Raw genomic sequence first — 24,648 nt, 5'->3', positions numbered from 1 at the left:
GTGTTTTTTAATCATTGAGACAACCTATATATATTTGATATTTTAAATGTGTGCATGTTTTAAGAAAATGTGGTTAGTAAGGTATCTAACAGGTTAGCCTTCTGACATCAATTTAAATGGGCAACTAAGTAATTAACTTTAGATTCCCAGTGTTAAAAACAGTATAAGCAAGCAGTATGGAAATGCTTAATAGAACTTAAGAATCATCATCCTTAGAGGTCTAATTGATTAGCTTTACTTGGAGTAGTTTAAGTACATGGGGAGATTTTTCCTGTTAGAGAAATGTGCAGGACTTTACAAAAAAAAAGAAAAAGAATATATTAGATTGACAAAATCAACGTATGATATTTAATAGAAGTTTATTAGCTAGGTTTGTAACGAGAGTTGGTTGATTCAGGGAGGTTGTTCCACTCAACTTGAGCTGAACAGACAGGAATCAAAAGCTCCCTTAAAAAATCTTGTTAAAATTACTAGATTTACAAGTAAAATAGGATTTGTACATTTATTCATTCAACATATTTATTGAATATCGCTAAGAATATAGCGATAAACAAAACAAGGGCAAAAAAAAAAAGCTTTATGGGACCTACATTCATTAAACTTAACGAGCTTTAGGAAAAAACTAAGTTATTAAATGTTTTGCTTTAATACGTTGGATATTAATTTTTAAACAAGTTAGCTACAAATAGTCTCTTTATTGCACAAAATGTTCCCCAGTGGACAGCAAAAAATTTCACACTGGTAAGTGTCTTCATTTATCCTGTGTCATCAGTGCTTAGTTCACATACAACTCAAAATTGTGTGTGGCTTGAGGGTTGAGTCCTCCTATATTGACTTCCACATCACTCACAAGAGATCTGAGTTAAGCAAGATTTTTTTCTTAAACTGCAAATGTCCCCAAGGTTAAGGAGCTTAGAGATATTTACATCTTCATGTAATTTAACCATATTGTGTTTTTTCTAACATCTGAGTTAAGAAATAAACTTTCTGATGGAGGAAAGAGAGGAAAATAACTTTGGGGATGGAAATATCTGTGCAGAGAAAGGAAATCTCTGGAATGGGGGCATGTTAAGGGGCAGGGCTGGGAGTCCTCGGGGCAGTTGGGAGGTCGAGGGACTTGGGTGATGGGTATAGAAAAAGTGATGGAAAAATGCAAAGAATTTTCAACTATTTCAAAAAGAGCCTCCGCCCAGGAAAGAGAAAGAACTTCTTTTTGCTCTCCCAGGTGATTATCTGTACCCAAAACTCATTGGTCAAACTTGCTTTGTTAAGAAGTTCCACTGGGGTAAATAAAGCTCTTGCAAAATGACCTGGAAACTCAAACGAACATTGTTTCCAAAGGAGAATGTTTCTCAGTTCTAAACAGCCCACTTACAACGTCTATTGAAACATAACCTGTCTGTAAATTGACCAGTATTTTGATAATCAAAACTCACAAAAACCACACCCAAGGCAGTTCCAGAAAACTGCAGAGAAGCTACAGGAGCCCAGCAATGACCTAAACCACGCATCTGCAGAAGCAAGCCCTAAACTGAGAACTCCCAGAGCCTTGCAATCCATACGCATTTTTCAGCTTCCTTATCCCAGCAATCATAATTCACTTATTCCAAAACTTCAGGCAATGCTGGTGGCCCCTGGAGCAGCAACTCCTCCTCCAATTGGCCACGCCCAATAATAGTGGCTAACTGCAAATTCTCCACACTGACATTTAGGGACCAGTTAGAGAGCAGGTAGATGTCTCAGGGCAGAATTGTATAATGGTTAATTCTTCAGGCTCTAGAGTCTGAAAGAACTACGTTTAAATCCTAACTACCACTGGCAGGCTACTTAAACTCGCCACATCTCAGTTTCCTCATCTGTAAAATGGGGATTATAATAATACCTATTTCGTGGAGTTGCTGAGGAGTTTAAATGAGATAATGCCCGGACAGCATCCTGCTTGACATAGAGTGAGCACTCAGACTTAACACCTGTACACGGGCTCCCTAATTTATGGCAAGTGAACAAATAGAACAACATTTCATATCTTCTGCTCCCGCTAAGGCATAATGTAAATGGTAATTATGGACATCTTGGCTGGCCTAGTTACCTTACAACTTTTTTCAACATTAAAGAAACTAAGAAATAATCCAGTTCCTATTTGGGCTCTTGAGATGTTGGAATGAGTTACAGGCTTATAAACACTGTTCTAATAGTTGACAAGGATTTGGCTTTAATCTGGTGAATGAAAATTTCATGAAAAGAGAGTTATGGAAGAGTTGTGAGGAAAAACTCTAATGTTCTGAATGACGGATTTCAAAATAATCCTCAGTGCCTTTTCAGACATTCAGTCCCATACTGGACCACAATACCACTGACGGTAGGTAATTCCTTGAGAAAATGATTTTTCTTAAATAGATCCATATAAACCAGGCTGATTTATTAAGGGGGAAAATGAATTTAATAATACAGTATTCGATTGAGTATCATCCAGGAAAAGTGTACTGTAAAAAATGTTTTGAATATTAATTGACCTCTGGTAACTTTCGTGTCGTAAATATTTGTATTATAGTGAGGTAGACAGTTAAAAAAAAAAAACTCTCCATTAGACAGACTTAAAATTTTGTAATAATATTTAAGAAAATGATAACATTATGAAAGAACGAAATATCTGATGAATGCTTAACTTTGTACAACTCGAATATAAACTTTAAAAATATTAGAAATTATAACATTTGAGTGCATATAACGTTTTGTACATTAAGATGAATTGCATGCTGTCCATTTCCTCTTTGCACTTTCAGTCACCTTAAATAAACAAATATATACAGCCTTAACAGAACAACAGTGCATCCAAAGCAAATGTGCATTTTAAATTATTTCTCCTGGCCAAGTCTTTTTTTTCTTTCACTTAGCGTTTTATATTAGCATTTATTATCAGTCTCACCCTTTCTTGGACAGTTTGTAGTTCTCTGAACCAAACAAGCAACAGGTTTAGATCAAGAGAGAGCAAAACCACTTAGGAAAAACAAAAACTTTTTGTAATGGTTGGTACAAGTTCCCTTGTTTAAACCATTTAATGGTCAAAGCTGAGAAGGAAGCTAACTCTTCAAAGGGCCTACTTATGGACAATGTTTGAAAATAATACTGGTGCAGGCTGGGGGAAAGTTCATGTTTTTGGCAATCTGGGGATGGGTATTTAGCTTGTGCTCTGCTCTCTCCTGCTTCCGGAAGATGAATTCCATCCCTGCCTCCTTCCTCACCGTCCGTCCCCGTCGTCTCCCACCTCAAGCTCAATGTAACACTTTGCTCTTTTCACAGTTTCTCATTACTAAGTTTTAAAAACATTGCCTAGCTGGTAATTACAATCTGAAACAATTCTTTTGGGGGAGCCCTGGGCTATTGCTGGCTGGTAATCTTTCAGGAATGTCAGAGAGAGGGGAGGGAACAAAGATTCTAAAGAACCTTTGGAGACAGGGGCTTGTGTCTCCTTTCATCCCTCTCCTCCCTGCTCCTGGCCTGTCCCTCTATCCCCATCCTTGGTGAGGGAGGGGGGAACCACCTTCCCTCCTGACTTCACCCTCCCTTTTCTTGGGTCACTTTCCCATCCTCTGCAACTCTTAACTTAGTTCTACAGTTCCCCAGCCCTACCCATTTTTTGCTTAAATGGGAAATCACCTTCTCCTTCAAAGGGGATGTCTGAATTTTGGCAAATTCTGTTCAAAGAAATCAATGAGAAACAGACTTGAGGAAGGGCTTTTCCACAGGTTACCTCCAGCCTGGGCTAAGGCACCTCTATGTCAGTCCCTCACAGGCAAGCCTTGTGGTTTCTCATTATCCTTTAGGGGGTTCCACTCGGACTCATTCTTGTCATTCCATCCATACCAGCTCCCTTTTCCCCCAGAAAAAGCAATAGTAATGGCAGTGACCTGAGCCCCCTGGAGTGAGATGCAGGTTGCCACTTCCCTATGCGGAAAGAGGCCAGGGCAGAGCTGGGTATACAATCAAGCGGGGGGGAAAAGGCCCACTTGGGCCCACCTCTTGCAAAGCTCTTCTAATGGCAGGACCCCTCCTGGCTTTCCTATTTCTCTACCTTAACACTTTCTGTTGGGGGGAAGGGCGAGGGGACAAGGCACAGGCTACGACACGGCCAGAAAGACCCCACCTTCTTTACACAGGTAGCAAACAATCAGACCGAGATGTGGTCAAAGGTGATTCTTCCCCCCAGTTTCCCTTCTTAAACTATTAATTTTTCAATCCTTGGAGCAGTTGAGAGCCAGGTATGCGTCTCCCCTGCCCTCACCTCCCATCAAAACCTGGAGACACACAAGGAAATCCAAAGCCACAATAATAAAGACAAAAACTAAAGAAATCCTCCTTGGCTTGTTTCTCCAGGGTGGCCGGGCAAGGTGTGAAAATCCGTTGCTCCCTCTGGGCTGGCAGGTGGAAGGTTCTGGAAAGGCGGAACTCCCTGGTCTCCCACCCGGCTGAAAGCCCAGGCTGTTGCCCCACTCTCTGCCTCGTCCAAGGCTAGCTCCTCCTCCGCCCCTCTGCAGTCAGGCCTCCCCAGCGGCCCCGGGCCAAGGCGGCAGGGAAGGCGCCGCTACCTGCAGCCGCAGGACTCCACCACCATGTCCTCGTACTGCTTGTAGACCACGTTATTGCCCGCGTCGATGTACAGGATGCTGATGGGAGTCAGTTTGGTGGGCACGCAGCAGCTGGGCGGGGTAGAGCCGGGGTCCATGGAGTTCATCAGCGTCTGGATGATGGCGTGGTTGGTGGGCTCCAGGTGCGAGCGCAACGGGAAGTCGCACACGCCTTCGCAGTGGTAGGCCTCGTACTCCAGGGGCGCGATAATCCAGTCGTCCCAGCCCAGCTCCTTGAAGTTCACGTGCAGGGGCTTCTTGCTGCAGCGCAGCCTCGACTTCTTGCCGTGCCGCTTGCCGTGGCGGCTGGCGAAAGCTGTGCGCCGCCGCCGGCGGCCGGGCGAGGGCAGCCAAGACCCGGCGTCTGGGGTGCCCGACGGCGGCGGCCACGACCCCTCGGCGCCCGCGCCAGGGCCCGCAACCTCGGCCGAGCCCAGCTGCTCGCGCATCTCGGCGAACAGGTTCTTGCGCTGGGATCGGGTGAACACCACGAGCAGGGCGCGCTCCTGGGGGGTCCGCACCCTCCGGCCGAAGCCCAGACTCCGCAGGTCCGGGGGCGGTGGCTGCTGGAGCCCCGGCGCGGCGCGCGCCTCGGCCTCGCCGGCTCCCTGCTCGCCCCACGCGACCCGCAGCTCCAAGCACAGCTGCTCCCGGGGTTGGTGGCGCAGGACCTGCCACACGTCGAAGACTTCCCAGCCGGGCCGGGGCGCCCCCTGCGGGTCCAGGGCCCGCGCGTCCAGCAGCAGGGGCGACAGGCAGGGGAAGAGCTGCACTTGGAGCGGCCTGGCCGGCGGCCCCCAGGGCGCTGCGGGCGCCTGGCGAAAGAGCCGCAGCTCCGCGCCCACCAGCTCTTCTTTGTCTGAGAGCGTGGACACATCAAACAAATACTTCTGTCTCCGGAGAGGAGTGTGCGAGAGATCGTCTGCGAGATAAAAAATAATTACAGTCAGTTTCACTTAAGAGGGAGATCAGCCCGGTGCTCCGCGGCCGCCCCTGGGAGGAAAAGGGCGGGGAGGGAACGGGACAGGCCGGTAGAGGTCCAGCTCGGCCCGCCCGTGGCTGACCACCCCGCCTCCCCGCCCGGCGGTGCGCGGCAAAGAAGGGGAGGGCACCAGGGCGGCCCCCTCCTCCCCTTCAGCCCGGGACTCCCTGGGCGGAAGTCGGTGGCTGCTGGAGTGGCGGCCGCGGCGGCGGCTCCCGGGTTTTCCCCCAGGAGCCTATGTAACCACTAATGTGCCCTTTGTGGTCGCAGGCCGGCCCGCATTCCCCCAGACCTCCTCTCGGCTGGCTCATTCTCATCATTCACGTCTCGGTTCAAATGTCACCTCCTCCGAAAGGCCATGCTCGACCACCCGGATCTAAAGTAGCCTCCCTCGGTCACTATCACGGGACCCCGGTTTATTATCTTCACGGCACTTAGCACTATCTACAGTGACCTCGTTTATATTTGTCTCCTTAGTGGTCTGTCTTTCCCAGCATAAGCCCGCCCCTCTCCAACAGCCCATAGGAGCTAGGACCCTGTCCTGTCCATTTGGCTCACCGCAACGGCTACAGGCCTGCTCGACCGAGGATACACGCTGGTCAGTAAGTGGGAAACATCTAGAGCAGTCATTCTCAGTCTACCACCTAGAGAATTTTGAAATTACCAGCGCCAGGGTATGCTTCAGCCAACTGAATCAATATCTGAGGACAGGGCCTGGATATTGGACCTTTGTTGCGGTATGTTAGCTTTGGTTTTTTAAAGCTCCAAGTTGACTTGAAGGTGCAGCCCTAGTTGAGACCCACGGGTCTGGGAGAAGATGCCGCCCAGCAGGCAGTTTTGCTGGTGCGTTTAGGCCCAGGACAAAGTTGACACAATGAGGAGCTGCAGTGTGATTTCTTTCTTTCTAAAATTCATCAGCCACTTAAACAAAAGAGCAGGGAGGCTTTCAGAAGTCTGCAGAGGGGCAAATGAACCAACACAAACACAAGGCATCTATCCATTGAGAAGATCCTGCAGCCAATGAGAAATAAATATATCAGTAAGGAGAAAAACCTGAGCCACACACACACACACACACACACACAGTGACATTCTCCCCTCCCCCACCCACCCAATCTGAAATCTTCTTGCTTTGCAACTAATCCTGAAGATAAAATTTTTGGTTACCACTGAGAGAAAGAATGGGGACACAAGGAGGGGGAACAATAACAGGCTTTTAAATCCAAGGCGAATTCTTGGGGACCCAGGCAAAACTGGACTGGACTTCTTTTTTGACACATTTGTGCATGAAGCCAACCCCACTTCAGTGTGCAAGGCGGAAAGCTAACCAGATTTTCTTGGGCTGCCTTCTCATAAAATATTTACAACCCAGCAAATACAAAAATCCCCAAAGCCCCTAGCTTTCCCCAGAAGCTAGTAAAGTTTGGGTAGATTTCAATAGTAAAAGTGTCACCGGGTCCCAGGTCCGACCCTCACTGCCTGTCCAGATGTAGCCCCAGGGCACTGGATCTGGAGCCTCAGCCACACCCAGTTCCCACTCTGGGCTGACCGCCGGGCGGTCTAAAACACAAGTCCCGACCTGAGACGGAGCTGTGGGAAGGGTTAGAGAGGTGAAAAGGGAAAAGCTGCTGGAGGCAGTTGATTTATGGAAGCCAAGACCTTCAAACCGACCAGGGCACATTAAAATCAGTGGGAATTCAGCACACTTTCTTCTCCTCCTTTAAAGAAACCTGTGTCTGACAACCTTCAACCACCACCCAGATCTCTGGACCTATTGCCTGAGGCTTCACTTTCCTGGCTCTCATATTTCTCTCCCCCCCAAAACTGAGGATGTGGTGAGAGGGACAAACCTAAGGCACTTGCTGCACCAGCTAAATGTCGTGAGGGCTGCCGTATTTTTCATCCTTTATCTATGAGCACAGATCAGTTCTGCAAGGTAGGTACTCATATTGTTCCAATTTTACAGATAGGAAAACCAAGGCTTGGAGAAAATAATTACCAAAGTCTCACAACTAATAAATGGTGGTATTGGGACCCAAAGCTAGGTCCGTTTAATTTCAGAGTTGGAGCATTTAGCCTGTAAGCCCCACTGCCTGTCCATTAGGGTCCAAGTCCTGGAGCTGAGGCAACCAGGAGTGACCACTGTACAAGGGATGGAGGATACAGTCCCAACTGTATTTTCAGGGCTTGCTAGGAATAAAACCTGGGCTCCTTTAGGAAATCATTTCCATCTCTGCTTATATAACTCTTGAGACAGTTTGTCACTGGTTGGAGAGCATTAGGCAGGTGTAAAGGATGATTTATTTATTTCTCTCTCATGCAACACGGAGAAATCAGCCAGCTTTTGTTTTCATTCTTTTTTTTTAAAGTGTGGGCTAATAAATGGTCTGCACAGCTGAGTCACATTTCTCTAGTCCTCGAGAGTGGTCAAAACAGAGGAAAGCATCTGTAAAAGGAGGGCTCCACTGGTTCTGCAGCCTTGGGATCTCACATGATTTTTCTAGCAAGATTAGCCTGCTCCTACCCTTTCCAGGGCTCGGGGGGAAAAGTGCAAATGAGGCTTCAGCCTGTATCCTGCTCTCTTTCCTTCCCATCCCGGCTCCATTCCACAGTTCGAGGGGTCTTACCTGCGTGGATGTGGACACCCTTGCCCACAGCTCCAAGCTTCCCAGGCTACAGGGGCACACATCAGCGATGTGACACACCCTTAGGAGGACAGACCCAAAGAAGAAGCTGCCCGGGCCCTGGAAGCGGGCTCAGGGCTATTTGAGCAAGAACTCTGGCTCAGGTACCAGACTAGAGCAGTAGCTCTCAAAGCCAGTGAACCTGCCGTGGTCCCTAAATCTGCGTCATCAGCATTACACAGGAACTTGTTAGAAATGCAAATTCTCTTGAGCCCCAGAGGTTTGTAGCAGAGCCCAGAATTTGCATTTCTCCTCAGTTCCCAGGAGATGTTGATTCTGCTGGTTGGGGACCCCACTATAAGAACCACGAATCTAGATAAGCACATTTCATTGACTCTTCGGATTCCCCACCAAGTGGGGAGGGCACCACGGGAGGTGAGAACAAAACAGAGCCCTAGGGCCCCAAAGCACTGGGCCCAAGACAGGATCTAAGGCAATGCTCACCAGAACCAAGTCCCTATTGCTCCCCGTTCCTTCCGGCCCCTCACAGCCACCTCCACATTTTTTCACTCTTTCAGCCACATGTACTCTCACTGGGGCTCCAGAACCTCTAACGCATGAGTGTGCCTGCTCTGTGCAGCTCCCCTACAGACCACATTCTCCACCTGTCTGGACCTGCTCTGGAGGCGTGCGTCACAGAAATAGCCCAGAGGAGGCATCCAACCTGGGGGGTGCACACACCATCCACTGTGACCCTGCAGACACTTTGCCTGCTGACCTGGCATCACAAGGCCTGGCAGCCTGCTGCCGTGGCCATCTGTGGGTACGAAGCCAGTTCTTCACACCTTCTCCCACAAGCCTCCTCTCCCATTAAGTCCTGTAGAGAGGAGAGCTGATGTCATCAAGTGACACTCTCTCCCATCCTCTTGCCTAGAAACAGGTAGTCTTACGCTTCAGGCCTTTAAATTGAAATTGATCAGTAATAAATCATGAGAGCTATCTTTTTTGCTTTTTATCTGTATCAACCTGGTCTGTTACAGCTTGGCTTACACCCAGGTTAATTCAGGGTTTGCTGAGTATTAGACATAGCGACCCCTCAAGTTTTAATCGCTGGATTTGTTCTTATCAGCTTGCTCTGGTGGGTGGGCAGAGGAAGGAGGGACGGAGAGAAGAGAACAAACCACCTTCATATTTGAAGAAAATTCTTCATAAATAGGTCAGCCTCTTTTGAGTTAAGGGCAAGTCGGTTAAAGGTTAGGAGCACCTCAAACATATACATTTGGTGTGGGATTGATTAAAAAATAAAATAAAAATTTTAAAGGAAAGCAAATAAGGGAACGAGAACGAATCACTTCAACGTAGGGACTATCACGCCCATTTTAAATGAGGAAACTGGCTTAGAAAGCTACGTGGCTGGAGGAAGCTACGAAGCAAACACCAGATCGTAAAGAAAAGGATGCCCGCGGAGCCTAAGTCCGGACACCCCAGGAACCGCGCCCCAGGAAGGCGGCGTAAGGGTTACGGTTGCTCAGCGGCAGGACCCGAGCCTCGCCGCCCACACGCGCTCCTCCAGCTGGGGGCGGCTCCCCCGCGCCCCCCTGCAGATGGCTTCCGAAAACCCGAATCGTCCTTCGGTTTGGGGCGGAAAGGCCGCTCACTGCATTTTCCCCAAGACGTCTTGAGATACGTACGCAGCTTGAGGTCCCTCTTGAGAGTCCTGTTTGAACTGTGTGTCACTCGCTGGCCCCGAGGGCTCCCCCGAGCTCCAGCTCGCCCGACCCCCAAGGCCCTTCGCGCCCAGACCCTGGGCTCCCCAATGCTGCTAAGCGCGTGTTCCGCTCGCGTCCTCTGAATTCGCCGTGACCTGAGCGGCCACTCGTGGGCGCCTGGCCGGGCCCCACACGCCTCCACCCGCCGCCCCACCACGCGTCCCGCCGCACGTCCTCCGAAGGCACATCCTCCAGCGAAGGGCTGCGGCTCAGAAAGCCGAGATGAAACGGGGCTCTCCCACCCCTACTCCCCTAGGTGGGGATGGAGGAGGGGCGTATAATCACCCGTCTTCGCAAAGGAAACTCCAGATGTCTGCAGCTCAGCCTTTCCCCCATCCTCAAAAGCATCCCTGAATGCTTCTGGGCGTGCTTTTGTGCTGGGCTCAGGGTTTGGGTGGCCTCCGTCCGTGAATCCTCATCGAGAGTGTCCGAGGCCCGTTGTACTGTTACACTCTTTTATAGGTGACGGAGCGGGCTCCAAGAGGCGTCTTCACTTGCCCAATGACTTGCAGCTTGGCAGGGACACTATTTGAAGGTCTTTATTCCAACCGAGGCCCTCAGACCTGAGGCCACGCCCCTCTTACAGGGTTCTCATTTGGCGGTGCAGCAAAGAGGGAGGGAGGACACCAGACACACATCCATCACCAACGCCGTCAACACAAAGGGAGCTGGGTTCTGCCAGGAATTCTTTTTTCCTTTACTGGAAGTAAGAAGACCTCCGATCAGGGAATTCATAGCTAGGTTTGGAGTCACTTCTTCTCAGGTCCCTAAGCCCTGAGGGTGCCCTGAGGTGCCACAAAGTCCACAAGTTGGAAATAGAGTCAGGTGTACTGGGTGAGTAAAAATGAGCCACCAGCCCTGTCTCCTCTGAGGTATGAAGGTCTCTGAGTAATTTGTGCTCCAACTATGACCCTCTTCTGGGACAGTGATCTCCTGGGCATCCCCCTGTACTCTTGTCCTGCGCCCTGCCTCCACTGAGATCTGAGTCTTGCAAACTGCTGAACATCCCCCTGAGGTGCAGAATCAGGACACCACCCACACAATTCACCCTTTCTGGAGTGTTTTTGCTGACATCCAGTATGATCAGAACAGCAAACACTGGGGAAAGTCCTTACTATGTGCTGGGCATGATCTAAATTCTAAACTTAGAATAAGTCGTTTAAGCTTCAAAACGACCTACGGAAAAAAGAAAAGATATCATTACTATGTTACAGATCACAAAACTAAAACACAGAGAGCTCAAGGTAACTTGTCCAAGATAGAGGTAGATGCAGCAGTCTGGTTCCAGTATCTGTGCCACCATCCTGGACATCCCAGACCCTGATCTTTGTGTCTGGTAGAAATCCTGAGAAGGCTCCAGTTCTTTCATGCTGCCTATGAATTTGGGGAGGGCATCAATCCCCGATCTCCAAGTGTCAATCACTTCCTAATCGGCAGAATTGAAGGGATGCCAACAATTGGACTTTTGAAGGAGAATTTCCAAGGAAACAATTTTCTCATCTGCAAAATGAGAATATAAGGCCAGCTCAAAGTCACTGAGGGAAGGGTGGCAAATGAGATAGAGTAGGAAAGACATCTGAAGATGTGTGCAAATGTTAGTTACTACTGACAACATGGAATGAGCATAGGAGTCCTGAGTGTGAGAGGCATAGATTTGAGTCCTGCCCTGTAACTTATTGGCTGGGTGGCCTTGGATGGACTGGGTCACATAATCTTTCCCAGCCTCATATATCTCATCTGGAAAATGGGAGAGTGACCCCCACTTTGCAGAGTCATTGTAGAGATCAGAGTCGAGGTAACCAGAGCAGGCTGTGCATGACAGACAGAAGCATCCAGTGAATGCAGCCAATATTACTGTAACTACCTACGGCCAGGTAGGGGGCCAGGTAGGGGGAAGATACACGTGTCCTCCTCTTGGCCTTCTTTGAGGAGATGCAATTCAGTTCTTTCCACAGGATTTGCAGAAGTGAGTGGAGGAAAGGTGCTGGGCAGAGGGGTTAAGAGAGAAGCAAGGGCTTCCAGCAAAGGGCCAGGCCCACAGGGGTTTCAGCTTCACCCCCCATCACCCTGCTCCCTCTCATTCCCCAGGCCTTATCCATTGCTCTGGTCCCTCCCACAATGCCAAGTCAACAAACGACCTCCAGCCAGTACCTCGTCAAGGACAGGGCCCTCCTTGCAGGGTCCCTCCTCTGGGGTTAGCCCATGTGCGAACCCCTTTGGCTCTGGGCAGCCGCAGCCCCGAGAGGCCTGGTGGCTGATCTCCTTGCCCCACCTGTCCCACTTCTCCACTGGCATCCTAGTGGGCAGGAACTGTCCACGGAGCCATTGTAGGGTGCGGGGGGTGTGTGTTCAGCCTGCAGGTTTGAGGAGAGCAGGGTGGTAGCAGTGAATGACCCCTCGGGCTGCAGTGTCAGGGGCGGCGGCATCGCAGTCCCACAGAAGCCTCTCCCACCATACAGTCACCGCCCCACTTCTTTCTAGGTCTCTTGGCTTCCCCAGTGTTTGCCCCAGTAGCTTGTCCTGAATTTCCCAGCTTCTTTCCTCCTTTCAAAGACCAGAAAGGCCCGAGGGAAGTCCTCCACAGAGGACTTTTCCACCCTCTTTCCAAAGCCTGGCGGATCCCTACCTTCCTCCCTGTCTCAAGCCTGGGCTTGCAAACCACACAGAATTCATCGAGTCTGGTGGCCTGCCTGGATCCCACAGAGAAACCTCAAAGTTCCCACAGCAAGTTCTGACTCAGCCAGCGGCAAACCAGTGAGGCTGGGAGGGGGAGAGAAGGGGAACCCCGATTTCCACCCGACTGGGAACAACTCCACGCTCCTAGAGAGCCGCAGCACACACTCCAGTAACGCAGCTCTCTGGCAGGAGATGGGCCAGCCTTCTACTCTGGGCGCTGGGCACCCCCAGCAGGAGTCCGAAGTCGCCTCCAAGAGACTCCTTTTGTCTTTCTAGGACGAAACAGATTCATTTACAAAGTAGTTTCCACGCACTTGGTGCGAACTCTCATGGCCTCTCAGGGGCTCAAGAGACAGAGACGCAAAGCCCAGATCAAGGACACTTCACCAGGCGACTCTTTTCACTGGCATCCCACCCTGGGCTCTTGACCACAGTGGCCCAAATCTTAATTTGACACCACTGCAGATGAAATCCAAATAGAAGCCGGTGACACCCCTCACGCTGGAGCCCCTCTCCCCACCTTTCCGCTGCAGCCAAGCAGGCTTTTGCCTGGCGTCCTTGGTTGCGGCATCCCCGCAGGTCGCTGCCTTCTCTTGGAACCTCTGGAGCAGGGCCCGGACCTGGCTGATTTACCCGAGGTCGCCCTCCCTGCAATGTCGACCTGTAGGGTCACCTGGGAGCCCAGGGGAGCAACTCAGGCCCAGCGGGGAGGGTATCACAGCCCTGAAACCGCCCTTTGGGCTAGAACATGATCGCAGCCTTTTGACTTGAGAGCTTGGAGATGAAAAGTAGAAGAAAAGGTTCCCATTTTATGTTGTTTCCCCTCTCCGACCAGTTCTGAGGTTGCAGGTGGGGAGACGGGCTCAGACTGGCGTGTGGTCAGGATATTGGACCCTCCGTGTCAAGGGGTCCCGCGCAGGAGAAACCTCAGTGATGTGTTCTTTAAAGTGCTGGGCCGGACGCAGCTTCTGAGGAAGGGATCGCGGCAACTCAGCTCCACTGTGTTCACCTCGGGCTGACTCCCGAAATAACGTCCTAGCAAAATAAGATTCGTGGTGGTAGCTATGGACCATAGTCTAGCATCGTTCAATTTCCCTCCCCACTGGGCGTGGGAGCGGCGGTCAGCTGGGAAGTGGGATCGGAACTGGACCAACTTGCCTGGAAGCCAGATTTGCAAAACAGGCGCACGGGTTCTCTTCGGTTACTACGTTATTTAGGGGGTAAGGGGGACGGGTAAACCAGCCCTGACAGACCCCAAAGCCAACCCTCTGCTCTTGCTTTCCCCTCCGCTCCAGCAGCCAGACCCGCGCCAGCCGGGGCCAGAGGCCCGCCCTTCTTCTCCACTGCAAGCCCACTATAGGGTCCCTAAACCCTGCCCCGCCCCCAGGCACCCGGGCCGCTCGAAGCGCAGCGCGCGCCTCTCTGCTAACGCTGGTCAGCGCCGCCCGCCCACTCCCAGCGCACCCAACCCTCGGCTCCCAGCAGCGTTAATGGACTGTCCTGGAGGGCAAGGAACAGCAACCCTGGAACCCATTAGGCCGACGAGGACCTATTTAATTCCTGTAAACAGGAGACACCATTTAACCGACATTGAGCTTAAAAATAAACAGCCAGGCTTTAAGGGCGGGGGATGGGGGCTTGAGGGAGGCGGTAGATGCCAAGCAAAGAAGTGGCGCTGTGGATCCACATTCCTGTTTGCCACACCACCTCGCGGCCTCGGTTCGGAGCCCTTCCCGGGTCCAGAGAGAATCGCTTGACCAGGGTTATTCCCTACCCTAAGAGTTATCGAACTACTGTCCTTCACTTTACTCAAAAGTCCCCAGGGATTATTGTGAATTTGCTCTGGGTCGTTTTATGCAAGCAGAAGTCCTGGCAGGAAACGAAAGTTTTCGTTCTGCCCTATTTCTATCAAACCATCTTTCCCCCACCTCTCTGTTCAGTTCCCTTCTCCCTCTCCCCACGCCGCCCCAGAAAGACGTCACCAATTTCAAGGAGGTGAGCCGCCAGAACCCCGAGAACTCCAGCTGGGAAAAAGCGAGTTGCACTAGGGCCTCCATCAATGCAACGCTCTGCGTTCCCCGCGGGTCCAGGCGACACGCATCCCCTCTGGTCGTAAGGGGGAGGTTTCAGGTCTTGATTCAGTTTGCGCGGGAAGGGATTCCCAAGGCCTGTCGTGGGTTGTGGCTTAGGTAATTTTTTTTTTTTTTTTAATGTGCAGAAACGACAAGGATGTTTGAGCACGTTTTTCGATCCCCTCCCCCACCAGCAACTCTACCGCGCAAACTCCCAGAGCTCGAGAGCCTCCCGCGCCAGGAAAAAGCTCAGTGTCCTTCTCAGATTAGTCTCCCCTGCCAAGGAAGCCCGCCCCAGAATTCCGGCGCTTCTTGCACTCTCGCTGCAGAAGACACTAGGTGTTTTTAGCTTCTTGCTAAGGCAGCCTTTGTAAGGCAACCCTTAAGGCCTTAGGGGTGGGAGTGACATTAACTGCTATTTAACAACAAGCCAATGGTTAAGGGTTTGGTTTGTGGCCTGAAAAATGTTTTAATCATTCCAACCAGAAGAGCAGAACAAACTTCTGGTTTAAGGCTTCCTTCCCTTACCCCGGGATTCTTATAGGACCTGCCAGTTCACCAGGTTTGAGCAGGATCCTGAACCTGGACGGCGATGCAAACCCCGTGCGGTGCTCACACCGGCGCGTCCTCACACGCACGTACTTAAAAGCTCAGCAATCCTTTCCCAAGGCTGTTCCCTCTTTCCGGGGAAATAAAGCCTAGATTGGAAACTTCTGCCGGCTTCCTCACTTGGCCGTCTGGTCTGCATTAGTGTTTTTATAAGGGACTCAAACAAATCGAATACAAGGTCACCAAATAATTAACAGTTGTGAATTCCCTCCGTCCCCATTAAAATGCTTCCCTGCTTATATTTCATTTTCCGTTTGCCAACGACAACAGGGTCCGGGCAAAAGCACCACTGCGTTGATTGCACCACTCTGCGGCCCAGGTCCACCCAGAAACACGCTGTTTTGCATAAACATGCCACACCAGACGAACTTCAATCAGGAAGGAACTATGCCGCTCTTAGAATGTCCTCCCCGTTAGCTGTCCTGCCCTGCCCCCTTGGCAATCGCGACCCAGAAGGTAAACCTAGAAGCCAACAAACAATCCGCGGCAAACTCTCCCGAGGTTCATTTCTAGGGTGTCAAATTCCTCAAGGATGTTCCGATCTCGTTTGGGCTTTTGTGTGTGTGTGTGTGTGTGTGTGTGTGTGTGTGTGTGTGTGTGTGTGTGTTTTGGTGTTTTTGGGTTTTTTTTGTTTTTTATCTGTTCCCTGCTGCCTCCTTTCTGAGAGTGCTATTGTAACAATAACAGCAAATATTTAAAGAGAATTCTTATTTCAAAATCATCTGGAAACCTAACTCACAGCAATATTCTTAGATTCATTTTGGTTTCTTCATTCTTAAGAGGCTTTTTTTGTTTCTCCCTTGTTGGAATTACATGGCGCTTCTCACTACATAAACTGAAGTCCAAGTTTTGCTTCTCTCTCCCTCCCCCTCTATCTTACAGCCGTGTTGAATTCATAGGAGTTCTCATTGTCTGCCTTTCCAGGGCCCCAGGGTTAGAGATCCAAGCCTTCTGTACTAGTGGTCTTGTAATGAGTTCTATCAGGTGCTAACTGTAATTTCTCTATATCCAACCTGGTCCATCCTGATCCTATGACTGCACCAACACAAACATTCACACACTTTCTCATCTTTATGGATCCAAAATCATCTTGAAAGCACAATATGGAGGCATTTTTAAAGGTCAAGGATAAGGCAGCTTGTGCGTTTTACAGGGAGTACAAAGAAGAAGCAAGGCACAGCACACTTTTAGACCCCTGAATCCAAAGTTTCACTCCAACTCCTAACTGGGTCTTAAGGAGATCACAGAGGAATATCAGACGGGGTGAGAACTCTGTCAACTTCTTCCATTTCTGCGTCTTGCCACCATCCTTTAGAAACCTCCTCACCCTCACCCTACCCATGTAGTGCCACAGGTAAATATGCAGGGGCTAGAACTGGATATGTGCTTCAGCTCTCACTAGCTGTGTGACCTTGAACAACTGCTTAACCTCTCTGTCTTCCTTAATTGACCTGTAAAACAGGGACTGTAGCACTTTCTTCCCGGTGGTTGGGGCGTGTTGTTAAAATTAAATGAAATAATTCATGTAACAAATGTTAGCCCAGTACTTGGTACACAGTAAGTGCTCAACACGTCAATATATCTTAGTTATTATGATTACCCCTAGTTGTTTGGAGAGCGAACCGAAAGGGGGGACGCTTTTTATTTTTTAACTTGCAATAAGGTGTCCTCCTCATGGGGCTTGGGAGAAGGAGGCACGGGCTGAGGCATTACAGAACACGCAGTCTTTATAGACCTAAAGCGCTCTTCATTCATTCACAATGGACAGTTTACCCTGCTCTCCCTCTCTTAAACGCAGGCCTTAGGTGTAATTTCTGGGGTTCCGGGGTCCCCGGGTGAGGAAGGCTTTTTACAAATACTGTACTGTACGTAAGTAGTTCATGCCTCACTAGAGGATTTCAGGACTCCTTCCGTTTTCTTTGCTCCTCCCCCTGAGGGACCCCCGCTTCTCGAAGCCAAGCCTGCCACACTCGACGGCGATTTAAACATCCCCGAGGCAAGGCGCCAAGTTAACGCGGCTGGCCCAGCTCTCAGCTGGCCGCTGCTCTTACCTCCTTGTCCTGCCTTCCACGGCTGGGGGAGGGGATGCTGGAAGGTCTGGCGCGGTTTAAGAGTCCCCACGTGAGAGGGGCGGAAGTCCTCGCCAGGAGTCGGGATGCGCGGCTGGCGGGTCCCTTCCATCACGGGAGACTAGACAGCATTTGATGTGTTATGACATGAACCCTCAATTAGATCGCTGAGTTGAAACACTCCAATCAGGGGCCCGATGCTAAGCAAGCCCCGGAAGGTCCAGCCCGAGGTCACCGCCGGTGACACATCAAATCAAAATCAGTGAGAGAGAAAGTGAGGCTTTCCCTTTATCAAGCTCGGGCTGTGGCCCGCAACATACCCCCTCCTCTGCGCGCGCCCTCCAGCCCGCAGCTTCGCACTCCTTCGCCCCAGCGCGGCGTGCTACCAGCCGCACAGCCTTCGCGGTCAACTAACTACCTTTCTTCGCGTTTTCTGGGAACCGGAGGGCGTGGAGGAGACCGCGCCTTTGAAGCTGCGGTCCAGGTGGTCACGACGCGCCTCCTCCGGCGGGGGACCGCGTTCGGGAGTGGAAGCCGGACGTCTGGATCTCGGTTCGGCTAGCCTAGAGAGCTTGGCTAGGGAACTGAGGGCCCACCCCCACAACCTGGGCGCGCAGCCAGTCCCCTCCCTACCTCCGGCGCCCCGGGGGCGCCCAGCGCGGTGCCCGCGGACAGGCTGCTGCAGCGCGAGCCAGGGTGAAGCGAGCCAGCCTCTGCGCCGGACCTGGAGCCCCCAGAGACCTCCCACACTTGCCCCAACGCCGCAGGCTTCGGTAGACGCCTCCCAGCCGCCTGCAGGGTCCCTTGGTCCCGTGCCAAACTTACAGGGCGCAGCTTACGAGTTAGGGGGTGTCCGCTTGGGGGAGGGGCGGAGGTTCTGGCCACTTCCCGTGGGGAGAAGAAAATGCGCGCCCAACCGCCCGCCACCCTGGGCCTGCGGGGTTTCTTCCCTTGGGGAAAGGCCTCTAGAGTACTTTTCTCTGTGCTTCCTTACTCTCTCGACTAGGCAAGTCTAGGGTAGCCTTCGATTATGGTATTAGAGAAGGCGAACGATAAACAGAAGATTTGGAGGGAGAGAAACAACAGAGGCAGGGAAAGGGGTGGAGGTGGGGAGAAGGCGAGCTGCGCTGGCAGCAGGGAGGCCGGGGCCCCAGGTGCAGCGGTACGAAGAAGCCACTTGTATTTGCCAGGGTGACTTTAGCAGTTGTAAAATCACCATAAAATACCTGGCGTTAATTTGCCGCCCAGACTTTTCAGCAGCTCGTGAACCTCGCTGACCTCGGGCTGCAGCCGCTAACCGAGCGTGGGCAAGACCCATGCCCGCAAGAAAGGCGGCTGCAATGGAGGGGGATCGGGGGCTGAAGCCTGGGAAGAGCTCGAGGCTCGGGGCCGTTAGCCTGTTCTGTAAAGCTTCGAGGGCGTGCAAGCGCCCCCAAGGCAGTCGGGGCAGAGCAGCCCTCCCAGTCCGAACCCCCGTGCTCGCCGGTTCCTGGGCGACCCCCCTTTCACTGACCTGGAAGTGGGAGGCAGGGAAGGCGTCCGAGTCGAGGAGCTAAGTCCGGGCAGGGTGGCGGAGTGGATAGATGCCCAAATCTCTTTTATCTCCTCCGTCCTTTCTTCTCGTCCCCTACCTCCCGTTTGCCCTTCCTTTGCTTTTTCTCCCTTCCTTACTGCCTCCTTCTACGGTATTGTCTCTTCTCTTTAGGAACTGAGTTCCCGGCGCCTGCAGCGCGAGGTTCTCTCCAAGGCTGCAGACCAACGCAGGTGGCAAGGAGGGGGTGCAGGGGTTTCCGCAGACTCCCACACATGCACCCGCGCCCACAGAGGGGACCAAAGACGGGGCCCCTGGTAGAAGCGCAGAGACAGGAGAGTTGCCTGGCTCAGAAAGGTGAACGAGCACACCCAGGCACCCGTGTGAGCTAAGTACCAACAACCCCCCAAATTTAGCTCACTTGTCCCTGCCCTCGGCCCGCCCTGCCAGTTGCTGCCGCTGCCTCTGCAGAAATGACTCTGTTGAGGCCCCGGAGTGGCCGAGAGCGCGCTGCAGGAGCAAAAAAAAAAAAAAAAGCCCGAGGGCGCGGGGTTCCTACGCGGCTGACCATCCCCACGTCCAGCGCGGGGACGAGCCGGGTACCCGGGCAGCGGCTGGGCCAGGGCACTGCCAGACGCCAATCGCGGACTTGCTTCTTCGACCGTGGAAGTCTCTTCTGCCGGCTTTTCCCGGAGCGGATGGGAGCTCGGGGCTTTCCAGCGCTCACTCAGGCCCCTGAGCCGCTCGGTCCGCCACAGCAGCCCGGCCTTGGACCGCGCACCCGGTACAACCAGTGACCCCTTGCCATGGGTTCCCAGTCCCCGTCGCGACCCCTCTCCAGCTCCGGTCATTTGCCCGCCACCTCCCGCCCTCCACGTTTCCTCCACCAGCCACCAGACGTGCAGCCGCCACGCTCCTTTCTGCAAAAGGCAAGAGGAAGAAGGAAGGAAGGGAGAGAGAAAGGAAGGAAGGGAAAGAAGAAAGCGAGGCAGGGAGGATTGCATACTGGAATAAAATCTGCAGCCGCATTCGGAAACTTACTTAGGCTTGAGAAAAACTGTTTAAGAAAAGAAAGGGGGAGGTATCCAGAACGAAAAGGGAATTCACAAATGCAGCCTCCTGCCAGAGCCGGAGCTGTGCCCTGGCTGCGGAGCTCCAGGGAGAAAGGAGTCGGGCGTCTTGCCACTTACCTAGTCCCCTGTCTACAAAGCTAGTGATCGTATTAGCCGACTTAGAAGACTGGAAAAAGCTGGCATTGATGCCCAACTTCTCGGCAATGGAGTAAGTCCTGTAGATTGACAGCATGTACTCGTGGGGCACCACGCGCGGGCCCCTGCCCGGAGGCTCCTGAGCCTCGGGCTGCTGTGGCGGCCGCCGCCGGGGCTCCTCCTGCGGCCTCGGCTGTGGCTCCTGCCGCCCCAGGGGCGCCCGGGCTGTGGCACTCTCTCGCGACGCCCGCGGCATCTTCCCTTCCTTGCGGCTTCGCATTCCCTTGGCGGAGCCCAGCTGGGTGGACGACGAGGAGGATGAGATGGAAGCTTGCTGGAAACCGGGCAAATCCCACAGGAAACTGATGAGGAAGACGGCCGAGAGCAGGACCCTGGGGGTATCCATGGCGAGCGGGTCCCCGAGAGGCGGCGGCGCGGGTCGCGAGGGGCGCGGAGCGGCTGGACAGCGGCCGGGGCCCGGCTCCTCGGGCGGACTCGGAGTGCGAGGAGCCGGGTCCCAGCCACACAAACCCCGGCCCTGCCACGCCCCCTCCCGCCCCTCGCCGGGAGGGGAGGGGAGGGAGGAGAGGGAGGGAGGGGAGCAGAGGGGGGGAGGAGAGGCCGGGTGGTGCGGGCAGGAGGTGTGGGGGAGAGGGGCCGCTGTGGGCCGGGGTGGCAGGGGGACGCAGCGCCCCCGCGGGACGCGCGCGGGGTTGCCAGGCGGTGCGCGCAGAGCGGGCCAGGAGCGCCGGGCAGGGGTAGGCGGGCGAGGCCGCCCGGCAGCGAGGAAGCCAGGGGCATCCGCAGCGCCAGAGGCCCCCTAGCACTGTTCGAAGCTCGGTCCCTCCGTAGCGCTCCGCAGGCTCTCGGTCTTCCCCAGCCTCCTCCACTTTGCTGGGAGCGTGCGGTCCCAGAGGAGGGAAGCGGCGGCGGCGCCCCCCAGGGACAGCTCGGAGCAGGCACCTCAGCAGCCGACTGCGCGCCGGCTCCGGGCGGTGGTACCTTCCTTCCTCGGCCCCAACCTCCAGGCCAGTCGATCGCTCCCCTCAAGGGCCAGCCCAGGGCCAGGGAAGCCTCGCCGCGCGCCAGGCGTAGGGCCCAGCCCAGAACAGCCCCATTCTCTCGGTGGGGTACCGCTCTCCACAAAGACAGGGCGTCTGTTCCCGACCCTCGAGGTCAGGCAAAGGCCACGAGTCTTTAGAGTCTGGATGGATGCTAAAAGCTGCTGCGCTCTCCTGAAGGCCCCAGCCTCTCTTCTCGCAGTCCCCAACCTCTTCTGACGCTGGATTTAGCCGATTCTTTTCTCCTCCATCTGTTCCCCGGATGCTCTTCCCTCTCGCGGCCTGGCCCCCGCCTCCACGGCATCCCCATTTTCCCTCTCTTCTTTCCCTCCCGCCTTCAATACTTCCTCCTTCCCCAAGTTCCTTCTGCATTCCAATCCCTCTTTCCCCAGCCTGCTTTTCTTCTCACACTGCCCTCCCATCTCTCTCGGCCTTCCCACCCTCTCCCTCCCCGGACTCCCCCCTCCCCTTTCAGTGGACCCCTCCCTTTGCAGCTCTCCCCCAATCTGTTTCTCTTCAGCCCAGCCTCGCCCCATCACGAGTTTCCTTTATCTGTCCCCAGATTCTCCGTGCCTGTCTTCCCCGCCTACTGCCTCACTCATTCCCCGGCCTGAAGGCTGGAAGACGAGACGGAGGGCTGCTTCCCTACCGCCATGCTCCTTGCCCTAACGCTGTGGACGTCGAGTTTCCCCTTGCATTTATTGGGTGCTCAGCCACCAACCGTAAAAAGATCTCCTTGAATCACCCCCAGCCCTTCTGTGATGTTGGCCTTCCTATTTTCACTTTCACAGATTTAAACAAAGTCTGAGAGGGGATAAATGACTTTTCCAAGGACACTCAGCCAAGAGGATGTGCAGCCAGAAACAGATCCTAGGGCTCAGACTCCAGACCCAGTGCTCTTCCCTCTCCAGCAAAGAGAAATCATCTCTGAGCCAATATCCCTATTTTATTGCTTTTGCTTTTCTTTATGATTTTATTTGCTCTCAGGTGGTTTCCTTCCCCACACTGCTTTGTGTGTGTGTTCCCAGTCTCCATACTCCCCACCCTCTCACTTTCTTCCCCCTTCCCCCTTTTGCTATTTCATTCCTTCTGCAGAGACCAGTCACCTGACTGCAGGAAGAGGCAGTTTTGCTTCCTTGCTCCCTTCATTCCGGAACTTCCTTAAGGTCTTGGCACTGGCCTCCCCCAGGTAATGTCAAACACCCAAGAGACCTTGTTTCCTTTAATCTTCAAAACAACCTTATGTGATAAGGATTGGATTATCCCCATTTTACAGATAGGGAAACTGAGGCCCAAGCTCACACTGCTGCAGAGTCTGAGCTCTGCTTCTCTCCTCTCAATCTCCTCTGTGGGTGTCCCTTCTGGCCTTATCCCACGCCTACTTATGTCCCCAGTTTGGGTTTCACGATTGTCAAGTTCTGAGACTTTAGACTCAAAGCTGCTTTACCATAACCTTTTCTTCCTTCCTCTCTCTATGCTTTAAAATAGTTTGTTTTTACTAACTTAACGACATAAAAGGAAATGGAACTGAACAAAAAGATTGTTTTTCAGATTTTTGCCACTACAAGAGACCAAAATGTGTTTGCCTTTATGGGTCCCCTTCCAATCTGTCTCTGTCTTTGATGCTATGTCATACCCTCCCCTTGTCACTTAACATTATGTCCAAAGCATGTCTGCTCCTCCTTCTTTTCATTTTTTGGTTTGGTTTTGTATTACTGCCAAGGCTGTTTTCTTAGACAGCTCTCCTCTGTGCCCTTCTGCCCCCTCTGCAGGTCTTCCACAACTCTGCCAAACCACAAACTCGAAACCCCTCTTTTCTCACTTGAAGAAGCAACATTTCCCCTTCCTCCTACCTGTCACCCCTAGGAGGCACATGGCCTGCTCTGGCCTGGCCTGCAAGCTCTGTACGTCTGCTTTTCAGGTGTCATCCAGGAGAGGCTTCCTCCTTGTGGTCTGTCTCCATCCCTTCCCTTGGGGACACAAACCCTTGTGGTTTGTGTTATCAGTATTTTAATTTCTATCAGTATGGAGTCTAGTTAATGGTGATTCACGGTTTCAGAGCCCCCAGCCAATAAGAAGGCTTCCTGCCTGCAACTGCAGTCCTGTCTGTTCTCTCTTCTTTTGGCCCACGGCAATTATTATCTGCCACAAGTTATCAGTAAACAGGAAGCAAAGAAATGAGCCTATTTGCTGTGGCTTAGGAACACTTAGCACACTGGATGGAGTCATGGGTGAGAGTAAATGACACTAGGACAGGAACCACAGAGGATGTGGTCTGTCCTCCCGCCGTCAGGATTCCCCTGGGGCAGATATTCTCCTCCATCGTTGCTACCAGCCTCAAGTCCAAGCAAGGACTTGTTGGCTGTCCTTTGCCTGAAAGCGCTGCAGTCTTCATGTCACAGGTGAGCAGATGCACAAACTCGGTGGACTAAAAAGCATTTCATATTTCAAATATTATGACAATGATCCCCAGTCATGTATAAAGCCGTACCTCTTCCTCCCTCATAGATATGCCTCAAACAGGAATCCACCCCAATGTTAACAAGGACACACCAAGGCCTTTGCTCTGTGGGTATGTGTGTTGTAAAAACAAAGATACGAGAGCAAACTACCAGTCAAAATCTGCCTTTAGACCTTCTCAGAATGTTTTGAGAATTTGAAATAATGCTATAGAAATTTTCAGTCCGGTCTTAGATTCTCTTGGAATTTCTTCAGCTGTTTCATCTATGAAGAATATCAAAAAGGGTGAAAAGTTCTTGAGCTGAAATGAGAAGGTCTGGTGTAGGCACCTTTAGCAACTTAACTGGCATTCTTTTCATGGTTAGATTTTTTTTCCCCCCAAATAGAAGGAAATACAGACAACTGTGCAGTATGGTGTGTCCTGCCCTCCTGTGGACGCTGAGGGAATTACCCTTGGAGAACCAAAACAGGGCTGGACGCGGGAAAGTTTTCAGGGGCTTGCGAGATGAGCAAGGAATAGTGACACCTATATTAACATTAGTTTGAGAAATGAGAGAGTCATATATAAGATGTGTGTAGCATTTGGCCACAAAACTTCCATAAAGAGAGCTCTACCTGCCCAGAGATAACAGGACCAAAAGCAAATAGAATTGCCCTTGCTCTCTGAAACCTGTGCTGTTGTTGTCTTCAAAGCATTATTTCATACTAACCCAGGGAGAGAAGATTCTCTTAGATAAATAAAAGAGTTTATCTCAGGGTGGGGAAGGGATGGAGTGGGAGTTTGGGGTTAGCAGATGCAAACTAGGGATACATATATAGAATGGATAAACAACAAGGTTCTACTGTATAGCACACGGAACTATTTTCAATATCCTGTGATAAACCATAATGGAAAAGAATATAAAAAAGAATGTATATACGTGTATAACTGAATCACTTTGCCGAACAGCAGAAATTAACAC

General features: G+C 52.0%; 1 protein-coding gene across 1 annotated transcript; it reads right to left on the bottom strand.

Moving 5' to 3' along the window:
- Positions 1-4,337: 4,337 nt before the first annotated feature.
- Positions 4,338-20,571, bottom strand: GDF6 (growth differentiation factor 6). Its single transcript, XM_024756607.1, has 2 exons — positions 20,148-20,571; positions 4,338-5,547 (listed from the first exon to the last, which is right to left on the bottom strand). Exons 1-2 carry the CDS (start codon positions 20,569-20,571, stop codon positions 4,583-4,585), a joined length of 1,389 nt encoding a protein of 462 aa, XP_024612375.1. The 3' UTR covers positions 4,338-4,582.
- Positions 20,572-24,648: the final 4,077 nt, after the last annotated feature.

Source organism: Neophocaena asiaeorientalis, unplaced genomic scaffold (assembly GCF_003031525.2).
Source record: "Neophocaena asiaeorientalis asiaeorientalis breed wild unplaced genomic scaffold, Neophocaena_asiaeorientalis_V1.1 scaffold29, whole genome shotgun sequence".
NCBI lineage: Eukaryota > Metazoa > Chordata > Mammalia > Artiodactyla > Phocoenidae > Neophocaena > Neophocaena asiaeorientalis.
The sequence above is the reverse complement of the archived record's forward strand: the minus strand, read 5'-3'. Positions and strand labels throughout refer to the sequence as shown.